Source organism: Setaria viridis, chromosome 9 (genome assembly GCF_005286985.2).
Source record: "Setaria viridis chromosome 9, Setaria_viridis_v4.0, whole genome shotgun sequence".
In the NCBI taxonomy this organism is placed as follows: domain Eukaryota; kingdom Viridiplantae; phylum Streptophyta; class Magnoliopsida; order Poales; family Poaceae; genus Setaria; species Setaria viridis.
In genome coordinates this window covers 1,239,360-1,257,416 of record NC_048271.2, presented here as the reverse complement: position 1 = coordinate 1,257,416, position 18,057 = coordinate 1,239,360, and the positions used below count along the sequence as shown (strand labels likewise).

The 18,057-nt window shown below is 43.4% G+C and overlaps 3 protein-coding genes across 3 annotated transcripts; 2 read left to right on the top strand and 1 right to left on the bottom strand.

Moving 5' to 3' along the window:
* Window positions 1-704: 704 nt before the first annotated feature.
* Window positions 705-3,388, bottom strand: LOC117839437 (uncharacterized). Its single transcript, XM_034719773.2, has 4 exons — window positions 3,147-3,388; window positions 1,685-1,740; window positions 1,060-1,126; window positions 705-979 (listed from the first exon to the last, which is right to left on the bottom strand). The coding sequence occupies exons 1-4, from the start codon at window positions 3,309-3,311 to the stop codon at window positions 899-901; spliced, it is 369 nt and encodes a 122-aa protein (XP_034575664.1). The 5' UTR covers window positions 3,312-3,388; the 3' UTR covers window positions 705-898.
* A 1,417-nt stretch (window positions 3,389-4,805) lies between these two features.
* LOC117838966 (uncharacterized) lies at window positions 4,806-17,157 on the top strand. Its single transcript, XM_034719184.2, has 17 exons — window positions 4,806-5,392; window positions 5,480-5,847; window positions 5,933-6,169; window positions 7,492-7,701; window positions 8,700-8,945; window positions 9,301-9,487; window positions 9,760-9,832; window positions 10,240-10,384; window positions 10,783-10,892; window positions 11,206-11,337; window positions 11,406-11,547; window positions 11,643-11,777; window positions 12,292-12,449; window positions 15,341-15,415; window positions 15,502-15,640; window positions 15,881-16,147; window positions 16,263-17,157. Exons 1-17 carry the CDS (start codon window positions 5,086-5,088, stop codon window positions 16,407-16,409), a joined length of 3,078 nt encoding a protein of 1,025 aa, XP_034575075.1. The 5' UTR covers window positions 4,806-5,085; the 3' UTR covers window positions 16,410-17,157.
* LOC117838484 (uncharacterized) lies at window positions 12,456-14,527 on the top strand. The gene has a single exon (XM_034718530.2). It carries the CDS (start codon window positions 13,509-13,511, stop codon window positions 14,244-14,246), a length of 738 nt encoding a protein of 245 aa, XP_034574421.1. The 5' UTR covers window positions 12,456-13,508; the 3' UTR covers window positions 14,247-14,527.
* Window positions 17,158-18,057: the final 900 nt, after the last annotated feature.

Below are 18,057 nucleotides of genomic sequence, written 5' to 3'. Positions count from 1 at the left end.
TCCGGCGTTCCGTGCGCGGCGGCGCCTCTTCTTGGCGTGATACCTCGTCGCATTCTCTGTTGAGAGCACGAGCGACAAGGAAAGGTCCTCTATGGCCGGCCGGCCCACATGTCAGAATGAAACGTGTTTTGTGAATGTCTCCTAGCCTACTCATGACGCTTGAGGCCTTGAGCGAAAACTATTCGTGTGCATTGTTTAATCGCTAAAGCATAGATCACGCAAACAATTTTCACTGTCAAATTACCGAGCGACTCGTCAATCACTGCAAAATGTCATGTGAAAACATTCAGTTCCACAGTGAGAATCAACCTTGAAGCCCAACTACCTAGATCCCAGAACTAAAAGTATGTTTCAAATAACCACACAGAAACCTAATGCACGTTGCAGCTCCTTGATCAAGGCATTGCCACTACCACAAGCAAACAGCCGTGCAAGCGTACATCCGGATGGTGCAGAAGGCAGAAGCAATCGAGCATATGCAAGTTGCATGTTTCTTACCTTTGAAGACACTTCAACATGACATAATGTATTGAGCAGAGTGATCCACTTATCCCCTTTTCTATGACACGTGAAGGCTCGGACTTCGGAGGTTCTCTCAATTGCTTCGGAAAATTTTCCAGTTTCTCGTGTTTTCAGGTTACAACCTCCGGACTCCGGTAGAACAAGACATAATGCAGGTACATGAAAATTTTGGATAGACAAACGAACTTCAAACCTCAGGCTTTTATAGGAGAATAGAAACAAGTTTGCAAACATCATGGCAGGAGAGGTTCTACATTTATGCCAAGTATGATCATTTTACTGTGACAGAAAATTCCAGGATTGGTACAGAAAAGTACAGCTGATTCGCATGTTGTGTGGATTGGAGGAAATCATCTGAATGCTGGTAGCTCTCGTCTTACTGCAGCAAGAATCGAACCGCAGCTACAGCATCGCCTTTGTGCTCTCGAAGGGTTCTCTCTGCAATCTTCTTGTCCAACTGCATATTCAGATATACTTGAGAACGGGCTTTTTAGAACAACTAAACATTATTTGTCAATCAAAGTTTAGGATGGGCACCTCAAGTTCGTTGGCAATAATTTCAACATCAGTAGGGTTGATCTTGACAGCAGCCAATTCTTTCTCCCTGATGAAGAGTAAATCCATGGAATTTATGTTAAAACTGTTACATGCACTTTCAGGAAGGAAGAATATATCAATTTATCGCCCAATGGAGAAGATTAATTAATCTCTGCTTATTGTGTACATTTCAGATGGGAGTTCATATCACACAAAGAAATAATATAGAGTACTCAATAATATAATACCAGAACTAAAGAATATCCACAGAGTGGCCAGAAATTGAAGTGTCAAATACTCAAATAGCATACTAAAAAAACCTAGTGCCTAGTGAAAATTTAAGACTACATCATTGAGTTGTTCTTTTCCTGGGCTTCAACGGTGGCTTCCTAATGAAGACAAATTAGCATAGTATTCCATTAGACTTAGTTTTCAATTTCAATTTCCATGCCAGTTTTTGGTCATTTAACTCAATAGAGATTCTGCAAGCTTTATTATCATTCTGTACTGTAGTACAAACAGTAACTAACTCTGAAAAAAAGTGCAAGCATAATAGAAGCTACAAAGGGGAAGGTATCAGAAATTTGCAAGGAGACTAATAACAGTTGTGGATATGTTAGCTAACCTCAGCCTCATTGCATTCCAATCAGCCTCTTTGGATGAAGCAAGTGCTGCCATGGCCTGCAACATAAGCAAAACATGTAAAGAAAACATTTACACCAACACATTCAATATTTTAAAACATAATTGAATCAGACACAACATTTCTCTATGACTACTTCTGCTTTCTTGATTATATCTGCAACTTCAGCATTGGTTTCATAAAAGAATGTTTATTGTGCCAGAAGTTTTTCTCACATATATAATCCCTTCAAGATCATTACAGTGGGTGGATAAGAATCAAAAGTGAATCAAAAGGTTGTCCAAGAAAAGATATTCAATGCCACTTTAACTGTTCATTCTTTTTTTTCCCCCTCAAGGCCTCAAGTAGCATACTCCCTCTGTAAAGAAGGGACTGAATGTATATCATTTTGGACATACTGAAGTCTGCTAGGGACCTTTTTACTAATAGTTTCTTACATGATTGTTGGTAAGAAACTGTGGAATGAAAATATTTTCGTGACCAACTATCTGGTGCTACTTTTACGGCCTGCTCGGAACAGCCGGCATGGCTGCGGCTGTGGCTGCAAGCAAGCAACACCAACAGCCGGTGAGCTGCTCTTCCTTTCTAGCAGCAGCTGCAGCCGCAGCCAAAGCTCTGCAGCGAGCAGGTTGTTAATCAGCCAGCCTAGATAAATTTAATGGCCAAGAAATGGATGGGAGCGACTGCAACAACTCTACAGGGTGGTAGAAAATTGAATGTCATAATCGATTTAAGCAGACAAAATTATCGCAAACTATATTCAGATTAGTAATATTAGCTTACAATCGATTGTAGCAGACAAAACTGTCGCAAACTATATTCAGATTGGTAAGATTAGCTTACAAAACTAGACATAACCGGACCATGACAGGCATTTTGTTGCTAATTTAGATACAGATATATCTTCAAAAACACAAAAGGAAAGGTTAGCATAGATAGATATGCAAACAGAACCTCCTAAGTGTATCCTGGTACAATTGATCTTCAGGGATTGTGAGATATGCTTCATAACAAGCAAATGTGAAATCAGCTTCCTACTGGTGATGGTAATCAAATCAAGAGTGCAATAGAAATAGTACTAATAAGAGATTTGGCGCTGAATTTATACTCATCAAAGTGGACGTTTAGTTGATATATCAGAATTCAAGCAATTTTATTTACATAGGAGCAACCTATATCAGGATTCAGGTAATTTGCTTGCAGAACTTAAGCTGAGGCGTGCCATCCCCGCAAAACATGCAAACTGCACAAAATCGAACTCTGAAAGCAGTATTCTACTACCATTTATTCGTGATGATTCCACAAGAAGGCCAAATCCCCAGCCCGTCGCTCTAATTGCTTACTAATGAACGAACTGGTCGCCAATCAATACCTGTTACTCACTAGAGATGCGAAGAACATAATGAACCGACAGGGAGATTGGGTGATTTTGGAGATAACGTACGGATTGAACTCGGGAGGAGTCGAGCTGCCGGTCCTCGACGTGGTCGGTGAGCTTGTCGAGCGCCTTGCTCTGCTGCTGAAGGTCCTTTGAGTCCACCGCCGCCTCGCCCTCGGCGGCGGCGCCCCCCGCCGCCGCAGCCGCCTTCTCGTCGCCCGCCGCACCCATAGCTTGCCTCTGTTCACTCGCCGTCTAAAACCCTAGTTCGGATCTCCTTTCTCCGACGATACGAGATGCCGTGACGGGTGAGCGGGCTAGTATTTCTCTGGCCTTAAGATTCGTGCGGTTTTGGTGGTGAAGGGCGAGACCGCGAGAGAATGCTGCGATGCCTAACTCTTAAGTTATCATTCCTCCCATAAAAACAATGTCCATTCTTCCATTTGAAAAAGGTGCATTCAAAAGTACCAACAGTTAAGTTGGGATGCTGAAAAGTTTTGTGGCAACATAGTGGCCAATTTTATGCATTAACTTGATCAAATAGTTTTTGTTTTACATTTACAATAAAATAGTTTTCTTGTCTATCCTTTCCCCGTCAACATCGCATCCCTTTTACTAACGAAGCGCTGTATATTTCTCTTTCTTGATGAGTCTTGTAAAAAAACTAAGTGCTATATATTTCTCTTCCTTGAAAAGTGTTGTAAAAAACTAGTAGGTGGTTGCTTGTTGTAATCACCTACTCCCTGTTCCTATTACTATTCGTCTTGTTGAAATGTGATTCCTCTTTCTCGTTAGGTGAGAGGTTATTATGCCTTAGGTCATTTCCCATTCATTACAAATATTTTTCAAGATTGGATTATTGATCGGAAGATATCTTCTTAACATAATATAATTGGTACCCTTAGCTTCGTGAGCAGTTCATCAAAAGTCACTAGTCATGGTCGCAAGACATGCAACTTTTGTATCTAGCTTTATTGCTATTATAAACTAAAGAAACGAGTAGTCGATCAAGTAAATAATTGAAAATGATGTACTATGGTCAAGTCAAAAGAAAATTATGAATGAACTAATATAAATACTCGTAACTTTTTTTCTTAAAATATCAAAAGCATTATAAGGTCCCTATCGCATCAAATATTTAGATTAGAAGTATTAAATATAGACTAATTACAAAACCAATTGTACACATGGAGGCTAATTCGCGAGACGAATCTATTAAGCCTAATTAAATCATGATCTGACTTGCGAATTAGCCTCCATCTGTGCAATTGGTTTTATAATTAGTCTATATTTAATACTTCTAATTAGTATCTTAACATTCGATATGACAGGACTAAATTTTAGTTCGCAGAACAGAACACCATACGAGTATGATCCGCAACAAACAGCCTGCTCGCTTCAGCTTATCAGCCGGCTTATCAGCTACCGAACAGTGTTTTTCTCTCACAAACAATCAGCGTTTCAGTTTTTCAGCCGACTTTCGTCTCGAAACTTTTAGAATTGGATGAGAGCACGCTGCACACCTCGACAAGAATTTTTCTGGCCGAATCAAATCTTACAGAAATGGGTGTGCTCCACCACCACAGAAACACATGAGCGGGCACGTCTGCGAGCACGTAGGTCCACCGCGCTGACCGCACGATACGCCTCGCGCGGGCCGGCGGCTACATACTTTAAAGCACGCACGGAAAGAAAAACAATAAAAAATCGTCACCCCACCACACCGAGCGAGGAGGCGGGGGGCAGGCGCGCACCGCGTCGCACCGAACCCGACACGGCTCGCCTCCCCCAATTCCATTCCCCTCCCGGCTCCCATTCTTCTCGTACGCGGCCGATTGCGACCTCCCCCGGCGCACGACGCCATCGCCATCGCCCCCAACCGAACCCGTCCTCCCGCCCCCGCCTCCGCAGCCGCAGCCGCAGCCGCAGCCGCACCCGCACCCGCGCGCCGCTCGTCCTCCCTGCGCCGCCTCGGGGACGCCCCGGTCGGCGATGTGGCGGGAGCATGCTGGGACCGCTCCTCAGGCTCCTCTCCGGGTGCGGCGGGGTCTGGCCCACCTCACCGGCCCCCGGTTCCGCCTCCTCGGGGGAAGACTCTGAGGGCCGCGACGGCCTCCTCTGGTGGCGCGACCTCGCGCGCTGCCACGCCGGTGAGGTCTCCGTCGCCGTCGCCCAGGCCAACCAGGTTCTCGAGGATCAGTGCCGCCTCGAGTCCGCCCCGCCCCTCGGCACCGTCGTCGGCGTCTTCGACGGCCACGGCGGCTACGACGCCGCCCGCTTCGCCTGCGACCACCTCTTCCCCAACCTCCGAGGTAATCCAAACCTGAATGCAACCCATCTTCGTTGCCCGGACGAAGCGGATGGCGTGAGATTGTAGTCGATGTTTGATCTGCGCGCAGAGGCGTCCTCCGGCCCGGGGGGCGTGACCGCGAACGCCATCAGGGAGGCGTTCCTGGCTACGGAGGAAGGCTTCCTCGCGCTCGTGTCGCGCCTGTGGGAGGCCCAGCCGGACATCGCCACGGCCGGGACGTGCTGCCTCGTCGGTGTCGTGCACAACAGGACCCTGTTCGTCGCCAACCTCGGCGACTCCCGGGCTGTTCTCGGGAAGAAGGTGGGCCGCACCGGGCAGATTGCCGCGGAGCAGCTGTGCAGTGAGCACAATGCCAACCAGGAGGCCGTCAGGCAGGAGCTCGTGGCTCAGCACCCAGATGATCCGCAGATTGTTGCTCTCAAGCATGGGGTCTGGAGAGTGAGGGGCATCATACAGGTCAGTCTTATCTGAATCCCTTGTTTTGTATTCATTCATGAATTGGAGCCTGGTACATCCTGTGCTTATGCGGCGGGTGGTGCAGGTGTCGAGATCGATCGGTGATGTATACCTGAAACATGCAAAGTATAACACAGAGCGGATCAAACCCAAGTTCAGGCTTTCTGAACCATTCACCAAGCCATTGCTGAGTGCTGATCCATCTATCATCTCCCGCACCCTTCAACCAAGTGACAGTTTCATCATATTTGCGTCAGATGGTTTGTGGGAACACCTGAGTAATCAGGATGCCGTTGAGATTGTTCACAGCCATCAACGTGCTGTAAGATCCTGATTTTTCAGTTTCAATCACTCAACTTGTTTGTGGAATTTTCTTGATTTATTTGTCTGGCCTTCTGGTGATCACCTTTTAACAAACAATCCTTAAATAGTTCATGTCCAGAGCAATTAACATCAGAACAATATATATTAACACTAAATGCTATAATCTCTCTTATGCAGTTTTTGTTTTCCACATGGTAGCAACAATTTCACTATACCAAAAGTTTTGATTTGCAGTAGAAAAATCAGCGCCACTAGGGAACTGTTGCTAAACACTTGCCTATTTATAAAGTCTTCTTAATATAATGATACGCAGCTCTCCTGTGTGTTCTAGAAAAAATGAACCTATTTATAAAGCCCATGGGACTAACTGCTGGCTATAATTATCAGTTAATGCAATCAATTCAGCATGTGATGGTTTCCAGTTCTCGTGGAATTGCTTTTGCTTCTATATGCAATGGAGAATACAATTTTGCTGCATTAAAACTAGGCTGCACCATTTCATCAGCATCACTATGAAATTGAATAGTCCACTATGGCCGGCGTTGTTGCTACAAGACTAACAATTAATTCATTCTGGATGTTTTGCTGGCGCGCAACCTGTATCCAATCACCACAGTTCTGCACCTGTTATCATCCCCCTAGGGTCACATGCTAGCAACACATCCCAGTGAGCAGTTATGCCCTTGATTGCTTTGCGGCTAGGATCATCCTATTGCTTTAAAGAGCCTGATCGTGTTTTTCCCCACTTATATAAATCATTTGGTAAAAGGTTACCTTTGTCAATGGTGTGCTGGTCATCAGTAATGCATCAAGGAGACCGAGGTCACGATAGTTATTGTCTGATGATGCAAACTGTGCGCATGATTATTTAGATCTACAACTACACCATAATAAAATGTACTACTTGCATGGAAGGAATATCAGTTTTGAGTTGTTTTTGAAGTTCTGGGGATGCAGGACCACGATTTAGGTCCATTTTTCTCGTGTTAGTTTTTTGTTTGTTTGGTCTACTGCCTCTGATGACTCATGATTTCACTCTGAAGGCCATGGCAGGATATTATTGCTGGGTGCATTGAAATACTGGGTTACCTTGATTGCATACGGTTGTCAATTTGACATGCTGGTTTACAGTGCTACCCTTTATGCACACAATAGAAGGTTAATTTGTTTACCCTAATGCAAGGACGCCTTTGATTTTACTGGCTGGCTGGCTGTTGCTTAAACTGATAAAAAGTGTGCTTACACATACAGTGACTTACTTTTGTTATTTTCCGGAACCAGAGTTCTCTTACTTTAATTGCCACAATTTTCTTTATTCAGGGAAGTGCAAGAAGACTGATCAAAGCTGCTCTTCAAGAAGCAGCACGGAAGCGTGAGATGCGTTACTCGGACCTTACAAAGATCGACAAGAAGGTCCGCAGGCATTTCCATGATGACATTACTGCCATCGTCCTATTTATAAATTATGACCTATTAACGAAAGGCGCTGCTCAAGGACAACCCCTCTCCATCAGATGCGCTCTAGATTATTGACAGCTCCTATCAGCAGCAAGATCCAGAGTCCAATGGCATGTGATCAACCGGTTGTGAAAAGCACACAACCTCCGGCGGCAGTTTTCCTTTTGTTTTCCATTTTTGCACATAAAATCGACAAAGTCGCTAAATTGCCAGTTTTCCCTCTTAAATTATGTCGGATAAAATGCGGATACTCTTCAGTTTTGGAGATATATGCCTAGAGTTTGAGGGAGGGTTATAAAGGATCCTGTAACTTCTGATTGATTCATTCTCTAGTTCTTTCTGTATGTAAGACTTATATAAGCTTTGTTTAACCATAGCCCCTGACGTTTCTGACAGCGACAAGGTTGTAGTACTCCACAGCCACCATGTGAAGAAATTGCTTAGCCCATGCTTCGGAGTTGGCATTCCCTGTCACTGATCTGCGATCTGTAGCTCCAATGGTACTTGCCTGGTCGATGATTCATAGGGCCTGTTCGCTTCAGCTTATTCAGCCGGCTTATCAGTCACCAAACAGTATTTTCCTCTCACAACAAATCAGTCGTTTCAGCTTTTCAGCCGGCTTATAAGCTGAAGCGAACAGGCCCATGGATGCGATGACGCCCTGGAGTCCGACTATGATCCATATGATGATCAGTCTTTGGCGCCTGGAAATTCCCAAGCTGACCATTGTAATTCGAAGTGGACGGCTGGTGTGAGTTTGTGCAAGTGAATGTTTGCACAATTCTCCGCTTTCCTTCTTGAAAATTGAAATGCCGAACAATCCTGTTGAGAATCGAGACCGTTATCGTGCGTGCGAATCAAGCTCCGATTGTGCTTGTGCCGTGTCACAAGTCTCGCCTCTCGCGTGATGAAAGCGCCATCTAAACAGTGAAAACTCGGGTCTGAAAGACGTTGCATCAGGCGGCCGCCGCGATCGAAGCCAAACAAACGTTTCCCGCGCGCTCAAGCCGTTCCCTCTCGTCGCTGCGCTTCAACTGTCTCCCTTCCCGCCCCCGCTCCTCCCGAGCTAGGGTTCGATGGATCCCGCCGCCGCGGCCTCCGCCGACGGGGGCGCATTCCTGGAGTTCGTGGACTACGCCGTCTCCATGCTCTCCTCGTCCGGCGGCGACGGGGACGCCGACGGCTACGAGTCACCGGGGGACGGGCCGGCGCCCGCGCGGCCGCCGTGGGGGTGGGCGGTGGCGCAGGTGCTCAAGTCGTGCTGCGCCTACTCCAGCGGGGTCACCGCCGCCATCGTCCTCTCCGACCTCTTCCAGGTTAGCCTGATTCGATTTGCTGCGCCGTTGTACGTTGTTCAATAAGTTTGCTTACTGTAGTACTGGTAATTGAATCTCTTCATCACAATTTATGCTTGTAGTCGAGGCTACAGTCTCAGTATGCAGCCATTTGCGTATGCTGTTATGGTATTTGCTTAATTATGCTCTGTGTTCGGCTCGAACTCGAAGAAGTCAATGTGGGGAAGGGTTTTTCTATTTCCATGCTTTTGGTACTGCCAAAGCAATTGTATGCTCTGATTAAACATAATCCTTTGCAATTCAACCAATATCTACCTCTTTTCTGTTTTCCTTTAGTGGAAATGGACAGGACCTAACATTTTGCTTCTCTTGGTAGTCTTGGACAGAACAGCGTAAATCCCTAACCTCAAAGAGGAAGGTCGAGCTGACCAAACTTATAAACACGAGGAATAAGAGGAGGCGGCTTCCTAATACTGTTACAATCGATTCTATCCATGAGAAGAACTTCCTTTCTCCCAAGAGTGTCCTTGAAGCTGTCATCATCGATGTGTTCGTCCTTCCCGGTATGCTTGTACACTTATGCTATACCTCTATGCTATGAATAAACTATACTTGTCTATACATTTCTAGGTTAGTCGCACAATGGAGCATCACAGAGGTTTCTATTAAACTGGATGGCTGCCACCTAACTTCCAAATTTCTATTCATTTGGTTTTATCAACCCATCCGATCCAACATAATTCATGATCAAACTTGCTTACAATCTTAACTCACTTTTGATGCATTACCAGTGACTTGGATTTTCTCAACCCTTAGTCGTGTGTCATTCTTCTAGGTACAAACATATACATGCTTACCTTGGGAGACATGTGGAGCGCATCCACTATTGACCTATATTTACACCGAAGGTAGATCTGACTACATATTGCTTAGTTATGTTCATATTTGTTTAACTGATGTATAAATCAGTAAAGAATGTATCAGCAAATTGAGTGGATCAATGCTGCAACGGTAACTGTGCTATAAGAATCCGAGCACTCCGCGAATTGTTCATTGCCCTCAAATGAGTATAATATGTAACTTTTCTAATTGTAGGACAGTACAGATCTTTCTGATTTACAAACGTTAGATTACTGATCCTTCACCCCTAATAGTGGGTGCTATGCCCCACCAAATGATCACTCAGTAATTTAGTATTGTCTTTATTTTTTGGAATACGATTCATGGGGGAATTTTGTTTATTTCCCTTTTCATATTACTCTTGGTACTTGGAATACTTACACAAGTTCTTGTGCCAACATAAATTTTATTTCAGGTACTATGACTACATAGGACAGTATGGTATGTTGAAGAAGGGTCAAGAAGTTATGCTCACAGGATGTTGTCTTCGTACAGCCATGGAGGGATCTGGCCATGCTCGTATTTTGCCCACGGAGTACATGGTGATATTACTCGATGAGGTATCCATTCAATGCATACGTGTATAAGGCAGCACTGCTCAGAGAACATATTTTACTTGCAATTTGTTACTTATTAAGTTCCTTTGTGTTAATTGCATATTTGACCCACACAAGCCCACAATTGGGACATCAATAATTTAATGAAAATATCAAAATTGCTTCCTCTATGTCTATTTTAGCTGTCACTGTAAATTGTAAACCTCTTGCTTCTTAAAAGAATACAGGCTTGAAATGTTATACCTGTTTCTTTTCATTTTGTTGTTAGAGATCAGTAGTGTTATAAAAAGATATACATGCTGTAGACAAATAATTTCACCTTTAGCTGTTAGAGATCAAATAAGGCATCTGTAGTGGTCAGTAAACTTTGTTTTAGTTCACACACATTTGTATTTATGCAGGACCAAGATGAAGACGCCATGTTACTTGCTGCACAGTTTTGCACCTACTCATTCTCATCCATGATCCTAGAGGAAAGCAGAAACGATGTTCCATACTCATTTTATGCAAGGTAAAATTTGCAAAATGAGTATCAGTAGGATATTTCTGGATTGTTGTTATACATACAAGCAGGATATATTCCTCTCAGTTTAAGATTTTTGTCTCCACAAAATTTGCAATTACTTTCCTCATTTTCTATGCTGTTAGGTTTGGAAAATCTTGATACAATCCTTTTCTTTTGCCTTTTAAAATATTTGACTGTGGCAAAATATACTATAGCACTTGGATATAAAGTTCTGATGTTTGCTGATAAACATGTGGGGATTTGGGATTTAGTAGTCTACTACTTTGTTGGATAGAGTTTCACCGCCTTTTTCTTGCAGGATTGAGAAGATTGAGTCCTTGGAACCTTTAAGATGTACAGAAAGAAAGCAGATTGTTCTTGTAGACAATGATGATGCAAAGATGAAATTTATTTTATGGGGAGAGCAAGTTTTACTTGCAAATCTTTTCAGGTTTATTCCACTCCGTCTAAGGATTGCCAAATATTTCAGACTACAGTAAGCTAAACATTTTTTTTCAGTGTAGGGAGCATGCTTGCTCTGGATAGGCCTTTCATCACGAATTTTGTAGACAATAATCATGAGGAGTCTCAGGAACTGTGCCTTGAATATGGCAGTGCAACACAGGTTTACGTGGTGCCAATTGCTCAACAAGAAGAACAGGTTTGTAGTTGTAGGAATGTCTTGATAGTTCTTTCGGGATGTTTTGATGTCTTTCTCCATAACTCCTATTGATCAACATGTAACGTGTGTGCTAGGTGCCTTTTACACCTACTCAAATAAAGAGCCAAGGACCTCGGCTATCATGTGTTCCGACTGATAATGTAGCTTCACAAGTAACATTACCGCGTGATTTGCATGGTTCAGTTGACTTCAGCAAATATCCATTTCGAGTATGTAACTTAACCTTTGTTCATTTAAACTTCTCTTGGAAGATAGATTTTGCCAACCATTATTTAAGGATTCTGCTGATCCTTAAATCTGTATTATCTACTTATTTAAACTGGTCTGCTTGTGATAGTATCGTGGTTAGCTTAACATACTGCTAAGTTTCAAGTATATATTAGCTGTTACATCTAATAATATGAATAGTTTGGGATAATTCTTTCTGAATATAAACTGCGCTTTGTTCACCATGCATTCACTTTCTGCTTATCACTAAGTGGTGGCGGCCACTTTCTCATCCCTTTAATCAAATTTTTTGAACATTGATACCATAAGCTCCTCAGCATGAACATGCAAATATTTCCCTACCATCAATATGACGTTGCCTTTTTATGTTCTTGGTAAGTATAACGTACTTCTAGAGAACAATACCTGATCTATCATGCTTTCTGCACTGTTTCTGTTATATCAAACTTGTGATGATCATTGCTTTCATGTTGTATAACATGCTTAACCTTTTAGGTATATGTAAGTGACCTTCATGATAAAATGGTGGGAGTCTGTCTTTTTGGTACCATAACTAGTGTTTGCAAAGCAAGCGCATCTGGGACTACGTTTTATTTGGAGCTAGAAGACACAACAGGAGTTGTTCTGATGAAGCTTATCTTTATTGGACCCTGGTAAAACCTTCTGTACTTAAGTGATGGCCTATTTTTTTCCCTATCCATTCTCTTACCTTTTAAAGTGTATGCCTATTTGACTGATAAATCAAATGTTTGTTTGAGCTAATTCGTTGTGCCTTACTGGCTGGCTGGCTGCACACGGGTCGATGCATGGTGCCAAAGTGTCTGTTTGATTGCGCTTTAGATTTGAGTTGTATTCATTTGTGTATCTTCTAGAATGCTTGTTGTGCAATCTCCTACCTCATATGCACATTTATTTTATGTTATATATTTACAGAAATGCAATCAATTTCCACATCCATTTCTCGGAAGAACAGTACAAGGCATAGACATGATTTCTTTTTATATAGCAAATAATGTTCTAAAAAGAAAAATAATATCTTTTGGACATTTATGTGATCAAAATCAGATCGACACTGGACTCCAATTTTTTTATTTCAAAAATTAAATTCCTGCATTTTTAATACTTCAAATATTTCCAAAAAAGCAGTCATAAAATATTTGGAGGTATAGCCAGTTCTATTGTACATCTATATTTGGATTTTTGGCATGCACCCAGTGGCATCAACAAGGAAGATAGGTATTTGTTTGACGATTGAAGTTGAAACTGGTATGCATTACTCAGTGGCATGTGTATATATTTGTTTATGAGTAGGATCACTTCATCTCTTTCAGATATTTGGCATTAAGTGCATAATATTACTCTTTATAACATTATATAATAGTGACACGCCATCATTTGTACATATCTTCTCCAAATGGATATCATTTACTATGGAATATTTCCCAATATCTTTGTGCCATATCAGACACCACCATTTTGGACCCAAATAAATGCCAGGCTTCATCAATTAACATATTCTGACCGAAAATCAAATCTGGCTTCTTTTTTTTAATTCCACATATCCACCAGATACTAAGATAGAGAGTTGATCTATTTAAATCTGCAGTATTTTGTCTATCTTCTCCATCCATGTTCATATATCCTTTACGGAACACTATTTCATCTCCTCCCATCCCACTGCCGTGAGTTCTTCCGACACAGAGAGAGAAAGGATGCAGCGGTCTGTCTGGATACGCACCTTCTCGTCCCCTGCGTGTGTCCAACCCATCGAAAGCTCCGACGATGGCTCGCATCACTCCGCCATGGCCCCAAGCAGTGAGGAGGAATCACGCAAGAAGATGGACAAGAAGGTAACGAAGCTACTCCTGCCCTTGAAGCACCGACGACGCATCTCCCAAGCTTTGAGGTCGCTCTCTTGGGGTGCCAAGAAGGAGGAGCCCACCAACAAGGATGGCGGCTGCGAGGAGATGAGCGATTCTGAGACGACGTTCGTGTCCGCGAAGAGCTCTGAACTGCGCTCCTCCTCTACGGACGTCGACGACTCGGAACCCCCGTCATTTCGCCTCAGCCCGCCACCCATCTTCCCTACTGGGAGCATCGAACGCCGACCCCCAGCCTCGCCTGTGAAGATTGTGCGGAAACTTCCGTTCGGGTACGTCATCGGCCGTCAGCTGGACGTACCCGCGCCGCCGCCGCCATCTGTGACGACGCTGGCAAGAAGAATCAAGAAGGTGGTGCCAGTGATGGCTGCGCTGCACCTCCGATCGAGATCGCAGATGGTCAAGAAGAAGGTGGGCCGTGCTTTGAAGGAAGCATGCCGACGAGGTAGGCGCGAAGGTGCAGAAGAAGCTGATTTCTGCGGCGGCCATGATGACGAAGATGTGTTCTGGAAGAAGGATGTGAAGGGGCTTCGCTGCCGGCGGGTGGAGGATGACGACGCCTCTTATTGAGAGCACAGGGACGACTGGACGAGTGGATCGAGCGCTTCTATCATCATTTTGCGCCATTCACATACATCCGTGTTTTTCTTGTGGTGTGTATGAACAATAGAAATTCAGATACAGATCTGACAAAGGACATCGTATAATCCACTTTTCTGATACCTCTTTCCCATCCATTCTCTCTTTTAAATTGTATGCCTATTCGCCTGATAAATCAAATGTTGTTTGAGCTAATTCGTTGCGCCTTATTTGCAAGATAATGAAGATTTTTTGCAATGGTTAGGCAGATATGCATTAGCTGCTTGGATGAGTTTAACTGTGAGATCTTAGATTCCCAAGGCTGGTCAACATATATTGAACTAAGGGGGCGTTTGGTTCCTTTGCTTATTTTTAGCACGTGTCACATTGAATGTTTAGATACTAATTAGGAGTATTAAACGTAGACTATTTACAAAACCCATTACATAAGTGGAGGCTAAACGGCGAGATGAATCTATTAAGCCTAATTAATCCATCATTAGCAAATGTTTGCTGTAGCAACACATTGTCAAATCATTGTCAAATCATTGTCAACTGCTTATGCATATATGATTAGTATGATATCATGATTGAAAGAAAAGTTATCGAGTCTTTGCCTTTCTGAAAATTGATTGTTTAAGAGTTTTTACATACACAATCAATTTCGATTTACAACAAGCCAAGTGATTCCCCCCTGTTGCTTGTGCATAGGCACGGATGTTATGGAAAAAATTGGAGCCGTCATGTAAGCTGAATGCTCTGATCAGAAGTTTCCATTTGATATCTAAATAAGATCTTTTGTTATGATGTGTTTTTGTAATCACTATCAGCTGATTACTTGACATCTGATGGCCGATGTTATATTTTGCTACATCCTTCTGATAGCCTGCTGCTGTCATTCTTTCAAAAGTATGGGATTTGTGCATCGATAAGCATTATATTGTCTTTGTTATTCTGTATTCCATCATTCCTCCTCACTATTCTTCAGATACATATGTTATTTTGACATTGTTTACTATGACAACTGAACTTTATACCCACCATGTTGAATTCTATACAGTGTATAAATGTCTCTTTCTGTGCAGGTCATTTGGTAGAGTAGGAGTTGGACATATGGTGTACATCTCCGGTTTGACTTGCACCATGAGTTCAACAAACATGTAAGCAGCATATTCTTTTATCTTCTGTTGTCTATATGCTCCAATGTGCACAGAGTTCTGGTTGGTGGCTAACTTTTGGTTGATAGCCTTGAAATCTCATGGCGCGAAAAGGAGCCAGGGTCTCTGTTTGTTAACTTAAGCTTGCTGCCAGCGCTGCTGAATTCATCGTGCCTGCATAATTTAGCACCCTTGTCAGATCTTCCCCGTTTGACAAACAGAACACATGTAAGTTTTTCAAGTTGTGAAACTGAAGCCTCTTCTATAGCTTTTCAAGTTTAATTGAGCTGGCATTTAGATAAAACTATCGACAGCATTTTAGAAAACAAACTATCTGATCACCTTTAACTTGCTCTGATATGTATCTCTTTTATTCCTGTTCCTACGAACTCCATTGCATTTTTCAATTGTGACCAATTTCTTTTGAGTTGCTAACATCCTGTATTTGTTTGACGTCTTCATTTTTAGATATGTCGTATTCGACTAGACCACATTGATTGCAACAGCTTAAAGGTGCTATTATTCCACAACATCTGTGGCTGTGTTGTGAACGAACATTCAGGCGAACTTCAATGTTCGTTCTGTAAGGGTGCCTGCAGTAGTGGATGCGCACATGGCTTTCAGTTGCACTTGACCATTGCAGACGACAGTGCAAAGGTCTTCGCTTGGTGTGTCGGGCAAACGGCTGTCGAGTTCCTCCAGATATCTCCTGATGAATATCTGGAACTCCCTGAGGTACGAACTCCCCACCGAATTTTGTTTTGTATAACATCGCATAACATTGGTAGGGTCGCACAACGCAAGTGCTTTACTCCGTTCTCACTCAAGTTTTCTGCTGATAAATGGTCAGGATGAACGGGCAATGTATCTGTACACTCTTCAGAACGAGAGTTTCATGGTTGCCATTGCGAATACCAGCAAGCGGGTCGATGGGTGTGCTGTGAGTGACGAAGCTCTCCCAGTTTGGGAGATCACGAGAGCCCAGAAATGCGAGTGAGTTTCTTCAGTAGTTGGGAAAGAAAGTTTTATGAGGCAAAGTAGTCCATGTTTTATCTCAATGTTGGGTTTATGGTGATTGGTGCATTAGCAGTGCTTTGTAAGTAAGCTTTAGGAGAACGTTAGTCAACCAAAATACTCGAGAGCAATGAGCAAAAACGCTATTCGAGAAGGTGTAGCGTTTGGACCTGCGCAGTGCTACACGGCACACGCCGCGCCGGCGCTGGTGAGGTCGGACGCGCTCCTGCCCCAGCCGGATTAGCTGACCAGAGCCGGCGCCCGGCGATGCCTCATAAGTCGTAAGTCAACGGCACAGCCCAGTTGCCGACCTTGCTCCACGGTAGACGCACCGTCAATCCGTCATCCAGAGCTTCGTGCTGCCACTGACAACCGCGCAACACATACCGCTGCTTGCCGATGTTACAGTATCCAGATTCGAGGACGAGTACAGAAGCTACCTTGGCTGCATCTGCGAACGCCGGTGGCCGTGGCTCTGTGCATGGTGTGGGGCAGAACAGAACCCAGAGGAACCAAATAACGCTTGCTTCAACGGGTTCTGAAGCTAGGACTGTCCAGCCGTTCTTCCCTGGCTGATCTCTGCCGCCGCTGCGTTGACCTTCTTCTTCTTTTAGACCAAGAGCAACTCCTTACTGATTAGAGATCCCTGACAGATTGTTTGTGGTATAATGGGTATCCTGATATGATATTTTCCTGGGTTATTACTAAATAAATTGTATAGGTGACGTGTACGTTGACTTTGTAGTATTTGGGAAAGTTAGATATGATCATAATTTAGAGAACAATGGAAAGTTCAACCAGAGAAAAAAAAAGGACCTCACTGTAGTGTAGCCATTTCAGCCCACACGCTTCCCTCTTTCTTTGTCATCTCTTTCCCCGTCGCTGCTCCGCTACACGTTCCACTCTCCCGCTACCCTGTCCGGCTCCGGATTGATCTGTCCCCGTTTGATGCGGTTTGATAACTCGTAGAGGATTTGAGGGCCTATCTGGCTCCAGTGTATTAAAGTTTAACACCTGTTACATCGGATGTTTGAATGCTAATTGGGAGTATTAAACATAGGCTAATTATAAAACTAATTGCATAAATGGAGTGTAATTCGCGAGACGAATCTATTGAGTCTAGTTGGTCCATGATTTGACAATGTGGTGCTACAGTAACCATTTGCTAATGATGGATTAATTAAGCTTAATAGATTCATCTCGCGAATTAGCACAAGGTTCTGCAATTAGTTTTATAATTAGCTCATATTTAATTCTTCTAATTAGCATCCGAACATCCGATATGACAATGTTAAAGATCCAAACACCCCGTTAGTTATCCGTTCTCGATTCTTTCGTACTTTTTCTTTGAGGAAATTTCTGTTTGTACTTTAGCGTACAGATGGCTTCCATGACTTGATCGAGCTATGAATGAAATCTGTGACGCGACGCTCACAGCGTTGGGATGCGCTTCCGTCCACGTGTACCGCACCTTGGGGTGCTTAGTCAAACAGATTTGTTTAATCATCCTAGATGCCGCGACGCATCGTCACGCCATCGACCAAGTGGATCAAGGAGATGCAGCGTCGAGGCGTTGAGCTTGCACGCTGTAAAGTGGACTTCACCAGCATGCGCATGCCCTCCAACATTTT

What these genes read in the sequence shown, in the direction of transcription:
- LOC117839437 (XM_034719773.2), bottom strand. Translation starts at nt 3,311, where the DNA reads ATGGGTGCGGCGGGCGACGAGAAGGCGGCTGCGGCGGCGGGGGGCGCC. An exon ending in TGGAATGCAATGAGGCTGAG is followed by an intron (nt 1,127 to 1,684) that starts GTTAGCTAACAT and finishes ACTCTTCATCAG; the next exon opens with GGAGAAAGAATTGGCTGCTG. An exon ending in TTATTGCCAACGAACTTGAG is followed by an intron (nt 980 to 1,059) that starts GTGCCCATCCTA and finishes CTGAATATGCAG; the next exon opens with TTGGACAAGAAGATTGCAGA.
- LOC117838966 (XM_034719184.2), top strand. Translation starts at nt 5,086, where the DNA reads ATGCTGGGACCGCTCCTCAGGCTCCTCTCCGGGTGCGGCGGGGTCTGG. An exon ending in TTCACAGCCATCAACGTGCT is followed by an intron (nt 6,170 to 7,491) that starts GTAAGATCCTGA and finishes TTCTTTATTCAG; the next exon opens with GGAAGTGCAAGAAGACTGAT. An exon ending in AATATCTGGAACTCCCTGAG is followed by an intron (nt 16,148 to 16,262) that starts GTACGAACTCCC and finishes ATAAATGGTCAG; the next exon opens with GATGAACGGGCAATGTATCT.
- LOC117838484 (XM_034718530.2), top strand. Translation starts at nt 13,509, where the DNA reads ATGCAGCGGTCTGTCTGGATACGCACCTTCTCGTCCCCTGCGTGTGTC.